General features: G+C 35.7%; 1 protein-coding gene across 5 annotated transcripts in view; it reads left to right on the top strand.

The window, feature by feature from the left end:
* Positions 1-17,764, top strand: part of CACNA2D1 (calcium voltage-gated channel auxiliary subunit alpha2delta 1) — a 495,461-nt gene that overhangs the window by 302,128 nt on the left and 175,569 nt on the right. For all 5 annotated transcript variants that reach the window (XR_006196625.1, XM_042916580.1, XM_042916568.1 and 2 more), the window contains exon 6: positions 16,995-17,124. Coding sequence is in view for 4 of the 5 variants with exons in the window: in XM_042916580.1 (XP_042772514.1) it covers positions 16,995-17,124 (130 nt within the window). In the remaining variant the exon portion in view is untranslated. The remainder of the gene's footprint in view (positions 1-16,994; positions 17,125-17,764) is intronic.

Below are 17,764 nucleotides of genomic sequence, written 5' to 3'. Positions count from 1 at the left end.
TCCCATCCCAAAGAGTCTATACTGTTACCATAGGTTATAAATGTATCTATAAAAAAGATGCATTCTCTTTCTTGAACCAAGAGACGAGCTTTAGCAAGTTAAATCAAGACTTTCTAAACAGCAAAATATCAACTTGCAAATTTAAAACTTAAAAAAAAATGATGCTTAGAAAAATATTAAAATGATGCTCAGAATTTCAAGAAACTATTTTCACTTCTTTATATATAAATAATGACAGTGCCAGAATAATTTGCAAAGAAAATTGTATAGGTGAAAGAGGGCTGAAACAGGAATCAGAGGGTTTGATTCACACTCCATTCCACCCCTAAAATTGTACTCACCCATACAGCTTTAAAATATATTAAAACTTCAACTATTTGCCTCTTGGGTAAGACATGCTACAGGTGATTAGGTGGTCCACAAATTTCATTACGGTTCAGAGTATTCCTGGAATACTGGCCACAGGGTCAAGTTTGCTAGAATTGTACTATTTCATGTAAATTTTTTGAAAATTTATTAAGAACTGTGGTAATTTCAAGTTTGCTAGAATTGTACTATTTCATGTAAATTTTTTGAAAATTTATTAAGAACTGTAGGATAATTTCATTTTATACTTCACTAAAACTTTTTATTGGGGAATTTCAAAGTGCCTTAGATATGAGAATATTATTACTCTTGTAAACGCTTAGACACTGAATAAAATGAACCACATTTAATGATTAGTGTATTGGTTTGGCTATTCTAGAGAGACCTAAAGTAAAAGTGGCTACAGGAAGACAAAAGTTCATTCTCTCATGTGAACATCTGGAGGTAAGGCCTAATGTGTCAGGTCTCAGTCTTCCAGGCCCCCAGGTCCTTTTCTCAAGTTTTCTTCTCTCTTCAGTTCAGTGTAGCTTTTCCATGTTGTGATCCAAGCCTGCTGCTTCAATATACATACAGTGATTTTCGCCTTCTAGATAACAGAAAGGAGGCAAGTGTCGATAGAGGACATGCCCTTTGCCTTTAAGGGTATGTTTGGAAATTGTACACATCGCTTTTATTTGTATCTGATGTCCACAGCTTAGGGACTAGCCTGGCCGAGTTGAATCAGGATGTAGAATAGAATCCTCCCCCAACATAGGCACGCACCCAAACAAAATATGGGGTTCTATTACTAAAGAGAGAGTAGAGAGAACACTAATTGGGAAATAATTAGCAGCTTATGAACATACCTTCAGTTTGCTCATCTTGACGAATTGAAGTTAATTCCAAAATTCCACTCACTTATCTGAGTGACTTCTATCACTTAAAGATAGTCAAAGTCTCCAACTTGGAACTGAGGAGAAAATTCTTTTTACAGTTAAAATGAATATAAAGTGATATGCTGTACTATTTTTTAGTCCTCCCGCATGCATGCGTTTTGATCACCACAATCAAATTGTTTTCTGTAAGGGAAATACTTATTATCTTACAGTGAAAGAAGTTAAGAAATGTAAGCAAATGTTGCACTTTGATATTCCACTTACGCTTTTTAGTAGTTACACATTTTTTTTGAAGATTTTTGCTGATCTGTTGAAATTGGATGGTGTAATTTACAAACCTTACCAAAAGTTTTGCAATGTAGGTGGATTTAATTGACTCTGATACTCACAACTTTATACAAACAGTGCTTGATATTTTATATATCAAATGTTCACAAATCATAATGCCATCTCATTGTTTTGGTTTGAATTGGCTCACCATCCCTGTTCTTTGTCCTGGTTTTTTTTATGTACTGATTTAATTGTGTGTAGTATTTTTATTGCTCAAACTCAGAAAGCCACATTCATTATTAAAATCTGGTGATTGGAAATTGTAGAATGTGAGTTTTATCATCACACATCAGCTAATATCTAATGAACAAAGGAACTAATTAGAATAGTAAATATTGAGACGTTATCCATTAAATAAATTTGTCCTCATTTATTTGAATGGTAACACAAATGTTTGAAAGCTAAATAGAGTTTCTCTTTTAAATGTTCTGCCTCCTGAAGGAGACTAAAGAATTCTAAATTCTGAGCCTGTGGTTATTATTTTTAACTTTTCCTCCGGTTCTGCGTTAGTGGGAGAGGATTTATTTTTCTGTCACCGTGCCTAGTGGGATGGTGGTCATTTTCTCCATTTTATACCGCTCACATCCATCATTTTGTTTCCATGCCCATGACAATGATATGATTTTAGACATTTTTCTCAAACATTTAAGAGCTATTAAAATGGTTTTACATTTTATATTATGCTTCTAAATTATCCATATCCCTTTAATAATATTACACATTATTAATATATAAATATTTCTAAAATATTGCATCCCTAATTCTCTGCTCATTGTCGAGATATTCACATCAGTTATTATTGCCTTTGGTATTTAAGACACTCATGAAACTTTAAGTTTTTTTTTTTTTTTTTAAATGTTTATTTATTTTGAGAGAGAGCATGTGTGGGGGAGAGGCCAGAAAGAGGGAGAGAGAATCCTTAGCAAACTCTGCATTGTCAGCACTGAACCCAAAGCAGGGCTCAGTCCCACAAACCATGAGATTATGATCTGAGCTAACATCAAGAGTCTGACACTTAACCAACCGAGCCACCCAGGTACCCCACCACAGATGAAGCTTTACTAGTTCTTTCCTAAGCTGTTATGAATTTTGTGAAGAATTGTGGGCACTTTCCTCTTGGAGGCACAACCCGTCTTTATAAATTATTCCCTTGGTGTCTCTCCATAGAGTGTAACTTCCTGGAGGCCAGCTCTTGTACTCACAGCAGGTGACAGAGCTCTTACAGTAACCAGCACATAGTAATCACTCAGTGAGGGATTTTTCTGAACAAGTCGGTGAATCAAAGTTCTAAAAGAATCTTCACTTGACACAAATACGAACTGGATGAAGAATACCAGAGTCATAATTATACACAGTAAAACCTTGGTTTGTGAGCATAATTCGTTCTGGAAACATACCTGTAACCCAAAGCACTTGTATATCAAAGCGGATTTCAAGAACCATTGGCTCAGTTACAATTATGTAATGTTCGGTGTCACATACTACTCGTATGGCAAGACATCACTAGTATCTCAAGTTAAAATTTACTAGAAATGTTTGATCGCCTTGCGGATCACTCGCACAACAGGTCACTTGCAGTCCAAGGTTTTACTGCATCTCTTATTTCTATGCTCCATACTTCATGTCATGTTTAAGGATGCCCTTTCACCACCACCCCGGGTTTCAGCCAAGACCTGTGTGAGTCTCTGTGATGTGAAGGACTGGAATTGAAAGTCTCTGAAGAAAACACTTGCCCTTCACAAATGCATACTGTTGACCAGAAACCATAGCATACGTTCTATGTCATTATTTGTTTTTAAGTTACAACTGTGACAGAAGCCAGAGCAAATGCTTGGAAAGAAATCTGTACCATTTTACTGTTTCCTAATCCTGAGACGAGAAAGGTCTTTCTTCATTTAAAACCAGTCAAATAGAAACCAGGCAGTGGAGGAATAATATGAAAAGATCAAGAACAGTACAGTAGAAATACTGTAAGGTTAAAAATCCAGAGGACATTTTTCCTCTGAGATATTTCAGATACTTCATAGAAGAAAAACATTAAATGTATGCTTAATGTCTCCAAAGAAAGAACCAGTGAACTGTGACCAATAGACTGACATAAAATTTTCAGAATCAAAACTGCTAAAATAAAAATTCCATTGGAAGAAATAACAGATTTGACAATGCAAGTTATCCAACAATGATTCGCAGAGGAAGCAGGCAACACTCCCAGAATGTCAAAAAGGTTAGAAAATTATGGAAGGAAAAATAACACATGGAAGACAGTATGCAGAGATGTAAATCCTAAGTCATGTGTTCCAATAGATCAAGTCAAAGCATATGCATTAGAGACAATAAAAAAAGGTTTAATGGAAGCAAGTATTCAGGTATGCAAAGAGATCTGTATGTAATTGTAGACTTGAAAGGCTACAGTGTTTTTTCGTTAGAGGAGAGAATATATTAACATTAGCTAGGACACTGGACCCAGGAATATTTTTTAGCAAAGATTTTTAAAGGATTTAGGCAAGATTTTCAGAAGTCAAGAACTTTTATACTGAAAACTGGCACAGGGATATTCAAGAGAAGATTTCTAGTAGGCATTGAAGTATTTAGTTGGCCTGGAATACTTTTATGCTTAGCTTATGAATAGACTTTGAAAACAAGTGTCCAAAATTTCCCCAGCCAAGTGTGAAGCTACAGGTGTCACAAAGCAAGATTCACCTACGGGTATGTTTCGGTATGCTGGCACAATGTTAAAATCAAAGAGAGTCTGAATATTTTGGGGTGTGATACATTCTCCAGTTTGCCACAGTCCCACTTCCCCCTGTTGTTTAACTCCCAGCCTGCTTTACCTATGTATGCAACATAAAAAATAAAATAAAAATGTACAGGGTAGAATCCTTAGCGTACCAACATATATGGGAAGGTGCAGGCAGCGTTTGAGAGTATAGAATATGAGTAGCTGGAAATGAAGGAGTAGCTTTCAAAAGATACATAAAACATACAAAGAAAGCCATCAATTGAGTATATCTGGGATTCAAGATTAAATTGGAAATCTCCTGTTTCCTGTTATTCTTCCATGTTTATTATTCTGGTCTATCACCACTTAGGATTTGAATACATAGAATGATATATTCAAGTGTAGTCTATTGATTTTGTTTATTATAATGATGATACATGGCCTCAGTTAAAGGGAAAATAAGCATTCAAAGGTGATCAAGTATTCCTTTGGAATACAACCTTTCAAGTGGCTACATCTGAATTGGTCAGTTTGTGGGGAGCTATTGTGTTATAAGCTTTTCTTTTCTTTTTTTTCTTTTTTAAATGTTTATTTAATTTTGAGAGAGAGACAGAGTGTGAGCAGGGGAGGATGAGAGAGAGAGGGAGACACAGAATCTGAAGCAGGCTCCAGGCTCTGAGCTGTCAGCACAGAGCCCGACGCGGGGCTCGAACTCACGAACTGTGAGATCATGACCTGAGCTGAAGTCGGACACTTAACCAAATGAGCCACTCAGGCGCCCCAAGCTTGTCAAGTACTGTGATATGAAACAATTCCTCACAGGCATTTTATACTTTCTATACTCCTTTACTTTGATCAGTGGTATTTATATTCATTGGTGGGCTTAAAAATAAATACTTAGTGTCAGCCAGATTTAGCTAAAGCAGTAGCTGAAGTAAAGGGGAAAATTAACGTCCCTTCAGATTGTGTAGTATGATAAAAAATTATGACTATAGTTGTTTAAACAAATTTTCCAATTGAAACTTAAAATTGCTGGTGTAACTGGGCTAAATTAAATTATTTGGTAAGCCACAGTTCCATGGAAGAATGTAAGGCACATAGCCTTCCTTGAAATTTAAGACAGTCATTCCTGTATCCAGTGTGCTACTTAATGTTAACGTATCCTCTCCTCTAACTACCTGATGACGATATCCTACAATTTTTCTAATCAGATACTAAGTATTCTTTAAAAGCCAACTCAAGTACTACTTTCTCTTGAAGACTTCCTTGCTTTTTCTAGGAAGCAAATGGTATTTCCTTCCTGTGTATGTTCTAAACAAGTTGTTACTCATAATCTGGTTTTATACCTTACCCTATAGCATTTGTATACAGGGACAGTATTTTCTAATTAAACTTTTAGTAACTTGAGGTAAGGATCTTATTTAGTTTCTCTCTAGCAATAGTAATAATTTGGAGTAATTGTTGAGATAATGCATGTTTCTGTAGGTGTTTATGTGTTTCGATACTCCTATTACTTGCATAGCATTTGTAAGGACATGTTTACTTTTTAAAGTGCTGCTCTATTTGCATAGTAGTTGAGAAATCTCCCGCAAGCATGGCAGAAGTGAAAATGTTTGTTTTGTGTCAAGGTTGGTGGAAACAAGTTAAGAGGGGAATGGCAAAGCTGGCCTTGACTGTGGGCATTGTTTTCTCATCCTCTCTCATCCACCCCTTCCTCTCTTGGTCCCTGAAACAGTCATGAGGACTAAGAGTAATGTCAGCACAATGTAGTTTCCCCCATGTGGAAAACTGATTCACAATGGGAATGAATAGTGGAGTTAGAGTATTTGTTTGCAGTTACTACAAGTGCCATAAGAATCATGATTTTTGGTTCCACGTCTGGGCAGATCTGATATGCTAAGTGCCTGTGAATCTCCGTGAAACGTGAAATCAGACTTACTGTATTTACTCTCTCAGACTAAAGTTCTGTCTGATTCTGCATATAATTAGGAGAAATAATAGTTTTTGAATTTCATTTCCAAAGAGGTGATAGCATTAAAATGGGTATTTTTTCGATGTGGGATTGTTTTTTAACTTTTTACCAGGAACAGAAAAATAAATACATAGAAGACAGAATAGTATAATACCTCCATAATCATTATCATCTATTATTTGCTTAACTATTTTATGGTAAATTAGAGATATGACATTTCACTCCAAGGTACTTCGTTTGCAACTGCTTTCTCCCCTTTTCATGATGACAAAGGACACATGTATAATCACTGTACACACTGATGCACAGAGGAGATAGTAGAGTGTGGTAGGTAAGAGGTTGTATCCTGGAGTGCCACTTCTTGGATTTGAATCCCAGCTCTGCCAATTTCTACCTGGGTGGTATTGGCGGTCATATCATCTCTCTGTGTTTCACTCTCTTGGCCTGTAAAATAAAGGTAATAGAATATCTACTTCACCCAGTTACTGTGAAAGTTAGTTAACACATACAAAGCATGTAGAATTTTCCCGTCTTAGAGTAGGCAATCCAGGAATGCTAATGAGTAGGATTTTTAAAAACTAATAATTATTAATATGATTGTAATAAAGTCAAGGTTTATTTGAAATGATTGTAGCTCTAAGTGGAGCCTGTTTGTATGTATGTATTTGTTCACTAGTATTTGTGTAAAATATGTAAGACAGTGCACAAGAAAATAAAATTCAGAATAGAATCTTAAAAAAAACATTTATTTATTTTTTTGGAGAGCGAGAGAGAGAGAGAGAGCAAGAGAGAGAGAGAGAGAGAGAGCATGCTTCTGCATGCAAGTAAGGGAGGGGCAGAGGGAGAAGGAGGAAAAAATCTTATGCACACTCCATGCTCACCAGAGAGCCCTGTGCGGGGTTTGATCTCACAATGCTGACATCATGACCTGAGCTGAAGTCAAGAGTCAGAAGCTTAACTGACTGGGTCACCCAGGTACCCCTCAAAAAAACCTTTAAAAAATGTGAACACAGTGCAGAAATTTGTCTTCATCTCATTGTAGGTTTGTTACAACTAGATTTGAAAGGAAAATTAAATGTCAAAAATATTTTTTACAAGGCTACAAATGCAACAATTTTTTAGGAAATTTCACATTCATGTTCTCCTTACATTTGAAATTTATTGAGGTTCTTAGTTTAGGTTTTAGAGACATCTGTCCCAACAAATTCTTAAATTCCCTGAAGGTTAGTGCAGCAGATTCCCTGGAAGGCTTGAGTTGTACCAGCAAGCTGCAATTTTCTTAATTCCCAGAGCAAGTAAAAAGAAGGCAGATCATTACAAACCCTTATTAACCTAATTCCAAGATCTATGTTTTTGACTAAAGTCCAAATGAAGTAAGTTCAAACCAAAATTCCCAATTCGACAAATTGAGTTGATTTGTTTGCTACATTTCATTGTATTGATCATGTTAAAAATCTGACCTGCGACATTTGTCTAGTCTCCTGAGTTCCCTTGCATATTTATGTTGCTATTTATTTTCTTAGAATCTTGTCTCCATTAAAATTAATTCCAACAGAATGTCCTATCTAAATGTCATTTTAAAAGTCCAGTCTTGCATGATTTTATTTTATTGTAGACAGATAAATGTGATTCTAGAATGAGCTAGTAGAGGTATGCATTAAACAGCAAGGAAATCTATTCTGATTATTAAAGAAAGAATCAAAGTCTAGGTTTCTTTTCTAACCTTTTTTACACTATCTTGTAATATGCAGCCTTTATATGGGGCTCTGTAAATGAATGACATCAAATCCTCAAATAGGTGATGGCATAGAAATAGAATATTAATTACCTCTGTATAGTTATTGGTTTGATCAGAATTGCCATTTTTGTGTGTGAATCTAAAATAAATGGTTTAAATATTTTGGATGCTATATGTTGGATTATAAAAATACTCAAATATATATACATATTCTTTTTTTTAACTTTTTAATGTTTATTTTATTTTTGAGAGAGAGCGACAGAGCATGAGCAGGGGAGGGGCAGAGAGAGGGGGAGACACAGGATCCAAACTCAGCACAGGCTCTGAGCTCTCAGCACAGAGCCTGATACGGGGCTTGAACTCATGAACCATGAGATCATGACCTGAGCCCAAGTTGGTGCTTAACCCTCTGAGCCACCTAGTGGCTTATTCTATATGCTTATTCTATACTAGGCACTAAATGCTTTATATACAATGTATCATTTAAAGTTCACATTAGTCCATGGTGGCACATACTATTATTGTAATGATTTTTAGTTAAGACAAATACAGTTTAATGAGCTTAAGACCCTTGCCCTGTGTCAAACACATGGTATCTGATCATGCGCAGAATTGAATGTCACGCCGTTGGTATGATCCATAGCAAGACCCGTGAGTCACTGTGCTGTGTCATCCTGCCTGTACCCTGGGCACCTGGAAGGGATAGAAGTCCTGTGATGCAGCTGTTAAAAGTCAAGATTTAAGGCTAAAATTTTTTGAGAGTTTTGATTTAAAATTTTAATTTATTGTGGCTATTCATTATTTTGCCTGTATTTAATTATTCTGACAATTGTTAAACTCTGGTGATTTGCAGTAGGTAAAATAAAGCCTCTATGATTGAAAAGATAGGTAGACTTAGCATCCTAAATCTTTACTGATCTGATCCATGATCCCCAGTGATATTTATCTCGGATACCTTAAAAGTATGCATGCACCACTGAGTGAAATATAGCCACATTAAGATTCATTGGGGAAAAAAACGTGAACCTGGTAAAAACGTAGATTAGATTAGGTTCCATTTCTTGTAAGGATTCTGCCTTTTGGTTTTTGAAGCTTTCAAATTTTTTTTTGCATCTCTTTTGACAGTTTTCTAATGCTTTGTGCTGGTGTGCATATGCTCCTTTTGCAAGGATAGTTTAAACATCGCTTCTCAGTTTTCATGGAGTAGTGGCATGTATAACTCTTTCAGATTCCATATCCAGTCCTTTCTTTTCAGAAGCATTGCATGGTGCATTTGTTTAGAACTCAATGATATTCATTGAGTTTGGAAAATTCACTGGCATGATGTGGGTGTTTTATAGTTACCCAGCATAAAACATAGTGATCTTCATATGTAAGATACCATTTCATAATCTCTTAGAAGAGAAAAATACCCTATCAGCCTTTTCCCCAATTTGTTATTTTTATATCTAAATATATATATTTTTTAAGATAAAACACTTTATTTAAATATATACATACATACATATACAGTAGTATTTATTACATGCCTTTCTAATTCTGGTGATTTGAAAATTTCATATTACACATGGCATTTAAAGCAGCCCCAACACTTCTTGTGATCACACTTACCTGGATTGGGATTCTAATAGCTCTCATTCTTCCTTGTGCCAGGTCCTGGGACAGGTGGTTTACATGCATTCATCCTTCATGCAAACTAAAAATGCATCAGTCTTGTTTTGAGGATGTTTTCAGATTTATATTTTAACTTTTTTTGAATGTTTCAGTAATTTTCATCAGCAAGCAACCTCAATGCATTTTATTTAAGGAATGTCTAGTTTTGCATTTAAAATGTAATTGCGGTGGGGGGGGGCACCTGGGTGGATCAGTCTGTCGAGCATCCTACTCCTAGTTTCCACTCGAGTCATGATGTCACAGTTCGTGAGTTTGAGCCCCGCATCGGGCTGGTGGTGCAGAGCCCGCTTGGGATTCTCTCGCTCTCCCTCTTTGCCCTTTCTTTACTCTCTCTCTCTCTCTCTCTCTGTTTCTCTCAAAATAAATAAAAACTTTAAAAAGTGTGTTTAAAATGTAATTTGAGGGCACCTGTGTGGCTTAGTAAATTAAGCATCAGACTTTGGCTCAGATCATTTCATGGTTCATGAGTTCCGGCCCTGCATCTGGCTCCATGCTGCCAGCACACTGGAGCGTTCTCTCTCCACCCGCCCCCCTCAAATAAATAAAATAAACTTCTAAAATGTCATGTAATAAGCAAGTTATTGCAGTGATCGATAACCCTTTTTGAGTTCATTCAGTTCACTTTTATGTGTTTCATTTCTCATTCATATTTGCTTTTGACTCGCTGTCCTAGTTACAAAATGTATATACATAGATAGTCCCACACTGGGCTGTGCACTGATGGTGTGAAGTCAGCTTAGGATTCTCTCCGTCTTCCTCTCTCTGTCCCTCCCCGACTTGTCTTTTCTCTTTGTCGCAAAATAAATAAACTTAAAAAAAAAAAAGAAAGAACTAGAATTGTTTCTTTAGTGTTCTCTTGATGACTAATATTACCAATTTGCTTTTGATTTTAACTTCATAACATTCTTTATTAATGTATTGAATAAATTACCCCTGAAGAATTAATGCTATCGTCTTTCTGCACAGTAGAGCGAAGGAATTGTGACTTTTTAACTACCTGGAGAAATCTTTTGAATTCCTTTAAAAAAATCTCTTATTTCTTCATCAAACGTAGTATGAAAAGCTAAAGTCATATGTTTCTGCAAGGACAATATGGCCGTTTATTCAATTCATAATTTAAAATTTTTATTCTTTTTGTTGTTAGGATTCAGTAAAACAAAGTTTCAGTATTAAATTGAAGTCTCTACTGTGTAATTCAGCGTCTGTCCTCCAACTCCCACTTCCTTTCTAATACTAGGCATCCCCTCAGTACTTCCCTGAATCATATCATCTTCAAGGAAAAAATAGCAATGTAAACCAATTAACTTAGGAGACGCAACAGTGTTCTTACAGCCACTGTAACTGGATTCATTATTTAATATTCAGCCTGACCTTACAACCTGACCACAGCAATTAAGTCTGGATGAGGCTCGGCACCTTTTCTCTCTATTCATTATCCATTAATTGGGCATGCTCAGCTGGCAGCTGCTCTGCCGAATCTCCAGTTCTAATTGCTGCAAATGATTGACTAAAAAGGAGGCTTTCCTCTGAAGGGTCAGAACAGGTAACCAGCCTTAACTAATGCAGCACCCCAGAAGGCTTAGATTCCAGGGGTGAGCTAGTGGTCACATAGACTTTTCAGATGTAGTGACCAAGAGAGTCTATTTTAAATATAATATATGCATGGTCGTTATTTATGTTGAATGATGATGCCATGCCTAAAGGCGTGTATCCAAGATTTTATCAGAGAGTGGGATTACCAGTGAAACTTAAAAAAAAAAAAAAAAAAAAAAAAAATCTGAAATCCGTAACGGCTACATTGTCAAAGTTGCAGATCCCTGGTGTAAATAGTATCTATGATATAGTTGTGAAAAAGAAGAGGATGTGTTTAGAGGCAGAAATTTTAAAATACATACTGGAGAACTATACACCAGGCTATAGTCTCTAGGTATTAAAAATTTGTTGGGGCGCCTGGGTGGCTCAGTCGGTTAAGCATCCGACTTTGGCTCAGGTCATGATCTCGCGGTCCGTGAGTTTGAGCCCCGCGTCGGGCTCTGTGCTGACCGATCAGAGCCTGGAGCCTGTTTCAGATTCTGTGTCTCCCTCTCTCTCTGCCCCTCCCCCGTTCATGCTCTGTCTCTCTCTGTCTCAAAAATAAATAAACGTTAAAAAAAAATTTTAAAAAAATTGTATCATTACACCAAACACCATTCATTTAACTGTTTCTTTTCATTAGTGAGATAGAAATACCAATCGGGGTACTTCTGTAGAAAGTCTCTATAGAGAGTCTCAGTAAACCATTCTTACTATGAACTAACTTTGTCACAGTGTTGTTGAACACAAAACATAACTGAGAGCAGGGGGAATTAAACCTGGCCACACTATGACTGTGAACGAAGTTTCTGGTTGAGAATGTTCAGTTGAATTGTGACAAAGTGGTTCATGTAGTTTCTACTGCAGTTTAGGTAAACTGTATACACTTTTAATTTCTGAGCATTTTGCTATCAGTAGAATTTTTAAAGTTTTCAGTTACTAACAAAACATTAAAAACAGATATTTTAGTATATGAGTACATTTGAGATATGTTAAATATTCAAGAGCCTCCTAGACTTACCATTTTGACTTTCCAAATTAACTTTGTTGATATGTGCTGCTTGTAAAATTGAATGGCCTACCCATCCAACATTTGCCTGTACTTTGGTCTCTGAGTGATCTAATCTATTATTCAATAACTGAAATTGTATTGAGATGACTAGTATGACAAACATACTTCTCATGTTTCACTTATGTGTTCTAATAAATGCATTCGAATTCCTTTAGAATAGACCTGGTTAGTTTCTTGTACACATTTATATGGGGTGGTCTGGAGAATTTGGGAGGAAAAATACTGGAATGAGAAATGCTTATTTTTTTCTCTTGTGTGTTCTGTTAAACAAGGAAATCTTAATTCCGGGGGGGAAAATTTGTTTGAAATTTTTCATTAACACATTAAACAATACATGTTAAGTAGCTTTTCTCCAGATTGCTTTCCTCAGTCACTTTTTTTGTGTCTAAAATTTGCTGTATTTTCCATTATACCATATAATGCCATTATATATCAAGATAGGCAAAGACATAGCTTATGATGGGATCATCATAAGTTACAGTGATATCATAACTTTAGGGAAATAAATGAGTTGTGTTTAGAAATTAATATTCTTATGAAATTATTTGAGTTTATGGAAACCATAAAGGGGAGAACCACAGAGAGCAGCCATATTATTTTTTTCTTGATGTACTTAGCAACTGTGCATTAAAACTCGTCCAGGTACATGATTATACAAGTTGAAAAGTACATGATTTTTTTTTGAGAACTACATATTGTTTTAAAATTATCCCGAAAAGCTCTGTGTATGGTGATTTTAACATGCGAGGATCTCCATAAAGTGTATTTAAAATTTATTATTTTTAAGTGTGAGAGGATTCAGAAGAAATATAAGCAACTTTTACTTTAGTAAGATAATCATGTAATGCTTAGTAGCACTCTACAAAGGACTTAAAACAAAAATTAATGTTCTGTTTTATTACAAATGCAGTGCATGTTCATTGTATTGTTAGAAAACAAGAGAACAGAAACATGGATATAGTCATATTGCATAACTACAAAACCACTGAAGTGCTTTTAACATTTACTATGTACTCATCCATTCATTTCTCCCTCTACCTCTCTTTCTCTCAAAATAATAGACCTTTTCTCCCTTCTTTTTTCTTAACATTTACTTTTTAAGTGTAAAATCATCTTTAAACGTACACTGTTTATATGTGTATTCCCAATGTAATTACTCTCTTATATTACTTAACAATATAAAATTGTATCTGTGACAGTTATTATCACATTTTGCTATTGTTGATCACTGAACTTATTTGTAGTTTAGATACTAAATGACATTTCTATGAACATTAATATCAATAAATCCTCTCCTCCAGTCTGCCAACAGATATGTCTCAAATGACTGAATGAAATACTTGCACACATATATTCCCAGCCCTAATTCACACAGGTAGTTCATTATCCATCTGTCTATTATCTATCATCTGGTCCTTCTACTCTTCATATATTTCTAGTAAAACTCGCTAGAAATAGATGTAAATGAAATTTCTGGGAAAGATAGGCTTATGAAAAATCATGTGTTATTTTCAAAAACTATAGAAATGGGACTATAATTTTTTCAGGTCTGAAAATAACTGTAGTTTCTTTAGCTTGAGGGATCTGAATTTAAGAAAGAGAATATTAGAATCAGCTGAGAGATTCTTTCAAAGGACATCCTCCTCATGTAATCAACATCTTTATTGGTGGGGCCTGAGTTTCCCCAAGGTGATTCTGATGTGCCCAATGAAATTAGCACAACACCTGTAGCCCAACATCACTTATTTAGAAGTCAGAAAACTGAAGGCCAAGGGATAGTGAGTGGCTCAAGTCCAAGAGGTTATTAATGCAAGCGGAATAGAGCCGAATCTCTAGGCCACCATGGTTCCCAATAGGCTTTTCGATGGCATTTTGTAAGTATGTTCTTTGTAAGTGGTATTATATGGAAAAAAATCTCAGGGTTGCATACATTTGGGAACGCTGGGTTAATCTCTGGAGTGAGGCCTCTCTCAAGAGTCTTTGATGATGTGCCAGTGAGGTTAGTACTCTCTTACTGGAACAACATTTCCCTAACTTAAGTCCGCATGGCACTGACCCCTAGAGTATCTTGAGGGATTAGTGTCTTTCGAAATGTCTTCTGACAAGTATTACTCCCCTACTACCATTTCCATTCCTCTCATGAAACTGTGTTCTACATGGAGGGTAAAAAAATAGGTGTTTGTTAATATGCTTGTTACTAATCAACCCTAAGTTTTTCATGAGTAGGTTCCAAATAAAAATGCCTAATTGCAACTGTTGATATTTTAAGCAGGGGAGCCCCAATTTTAGCAAGTAACAGAATCACCTGGAGGGTTTGTTACCCTGAAGATTGCTCAGCCCCTCCCTGGCTCATTACGTCTGGGGTGGGGCCCGAGAGCACACATTTTGAAAAATTTCAGCGGCTATTGCTGCTGCTTCTCCAAGGACCATACTCTGAGAAACCATTGCTTTAAAATAAATGTTGAGATTTCTCAGAATATTTTCAGGGGAGAAAAATAGCCATGTCATTTGTTCGCTGGTGTCCTCTTTACCTTCATCCTCTTATTGAAAATCATTTGTTTTAATGTGCCCCCTTTCACAAGTCAGTAGCTCTCAGGAGCCGACAATGGAGTGTGAATTTTCACATGTGTTAAAATCCATGGTTGAATCTAAGGCCAAATCTCAGTTATCCTTTTCATTCTTTATAACCATTGCAATGAAGGCTGGTATGTTAGGTTCAGAACTCGCTTTGCTCTATGGTTTCTATTTTCCTTATGTTTCTTCTCTCTCCTTTCGTCATTCTACACATACCTACCCTTCTTGTAGAAAAGGGTATGATCAATGATTCCTGTATGAAAGTATTTTGCCAATTTTTAGACTTGAAGCACTTCTCTTATTTTTTTATATTCTGTTTGCTTATGGGGTAGTTATTAATCATGGCTTTTGCGTAAATAAAAACAGTGATGAGTTCCCAAATATTTTTGTCAATGACAGATTTTTGTCAATGACAGATTTCTGTAAAATCCATCAGAATACTCCATCACAGTATTCACATGTGCACTTACACGTACATACATAGTCATAACTAAAACACAAGTTTCACAACATAGTTCTTCATTGTAATATATACAGTGTACTTGTATATATAGTTTAAACGCTTCCCTTAAAAAAATGGTTTGTTGTAAAGTTGGTCCTAACCAACTTGAACGTTCATTTTAAAAATATTTTGGTTTATAGTACTTGTGAAATTGATTTCATTACCTAATGATAGATTGGACTGGGAGCTTTGGGCCCCAATTTTTCAAAGACCGTATTGTTCATATGTATGTCTAAATATTTCCAGTGTTGAGAAAAAAAATTACACCTGTGTTTGTTAAAGTATCTCATACTAATGTGTTATTTGGTCATGTACATGTTCAAACCTGGATGGAAAGTTTGATACAGTTAGTTCTTTCTAAACCTGCTGACTTGATGTTGTTGGTACTTTCTACCAGGCTTCTTAGGGAATTTTCTGGTCATCCAATTAAGTCTTTTGTTGATTCTTTGCATCACTGCAGTGTGCGGCCAAAAATAATCAAATGTGATTTGTTTTCATTTTGAGGAGATTACCTTTGGAATATGGAATACAGACTCTACTACTGAGTTGAAAATAGAAGTCCGAACTTAATTTAAAAACGGGGAAGTGTCTAAAACAACTATATTTGACCTGGAAAAAAAAAATCTAATGCAATTAACAAAAACAGCAACAAAAAATGTTAGAGAGATACATTTTGGATAAATGAGTGAAATTCTCAGTTTCCTGCCAGGGGAGGGCAATAAGGTAATTCAGTATCAAAAGCCTAGTTTGAGTAGAGAGAAAATTAATCTTCAAACTTAAATTTCTATGGGTTTTTCTTGCATCATTATCGATTGGACTTTACCTCCTACCTCAGGAGACAAAATGGTTGTAGTTAGGATTTAATTGTGCTTAGTTATAACAGATCTTTTCTAGTATACTTTATTTTTAAAACAAAAATTGATTGAACTGGAAAACCTGCAAAAATAAGGGAACATGATATAAAAGAATCCTTCATTGCTCCCTTTTTTGCAGATGTTTACCATAAGTTGTCAAACCAAGAATTACCCTCAACTGCATGATATAAATTTAGTAGCATAGACCATGAACTATATATCAATGGGTAATATTAATTCAGTTATATTTAAAGGAATTTATCCTGTTCTGTAAATGCACATTTTAATACGTACTGCATGTGAAAAAGCCCTCGTCCCCTCAGGATGATCCTGAGTGACTCCAACATTGAGGAAATGAGAGAAGTTATATTTTAATGTGAATAATATAAAGATAATGCTAATGTTAATACCTGAATATAATATGTGTGTCTCATGTCAGCATGGTACTATGTTTTACTTACTTTTGCAACATTTTTTTCCAGCTGGATTCTTTTTATTGTGATGTATTTGACATATAACGTATCAGTTTCAGGTGTACAACACAATTATTTGTATTTGTATGTATTGCAAAATGAGTACAACATTAAGTCTGTGAGTTAGATGTCATCATGGTACTCTATTTTGAAATATTCCTATAGATGTCTTTTTTTGGAAGATGATACTTTTGGCAAATGAAGACCTGAATGTGAGAGTATTTGTTATCTTAAGTTTAATATTCTTTTTATTGTCTATCTTTTCTGGTATAGCCTGAAAAAAATGAGAGTGAGCCAGGCAGCCAAAGGATAAAACCTGTTTTTATTGACGATGCTAATTTTGGACGACAGATATCCTATCAACATGCAGCGGTCCATATCCCCACTGACATCTATGAGGGCTGTAAGTAAAAGAACTTGAACAACTCTTGGAATACCATGCTCTTGTCTGTCCTTTGTATCTCCTGTTTGGGGGAGAAAAGGAACAAATTTTGTTGAGATGTCTTTGAAGAGTCCGTGGTAAACTCTCTGTGAAAGAAGAAATGGGGTGTCCATTAGCAGTTTACGTTCAGAAAGCTGCACTATGTGAATATTTGTAGGAGAGTATGCATCCAGTGGGCATGTCCTTCTGCTTTGGTTGAATAGGTCATTGTGCCTTCCCAGGGGCCATGAAAACTGAAAACTAATAAATCTATTTTCTTAAAAATACAAACTATATAGCACAAGTGTGCACAAATACAAATATACCTGGACAAACTGTAAAGGGAGATAGTGATACATTTTAGACCTGGCAGTTCTCATCACATTGTGTGTGTGTGTGTGTGTGTGTGTGTGTGTGTGTGTGTGTCTCCCTTACCCTAGGATATAGGTAAAAAATATCTCCCTCTCAGTACATGGTGGGCTCAAGATGAAAAGAAATGCTAGGGAAAGACTAATGATAATAGAGAACCGGGAAATGGAAGACTTGCTTGAGAAGGCTTCCCCGAGAGAAAGGCAGGGCAGTAAGTTGCTTAGGAAAACACAGGGTAGGACGCTTGTACCCT

Source organism: Panthera leo, chromosome A2 (genome assembly GCF_018350215.1).
Source record: "Panthera leo isolate Ple1 chromosome A2, P.leo_Ple1_pat1.1, whole genome shotgun sequence".
Taxonomy (NCBI): Eukaryota; Metazoa; Chordata; class Mammalia; order Carnivora; family Felidae; genus Panthera; species Panthera leo.
This window is presented reverse-complemented; position numbering and strand designations above follow the sequence as displayed.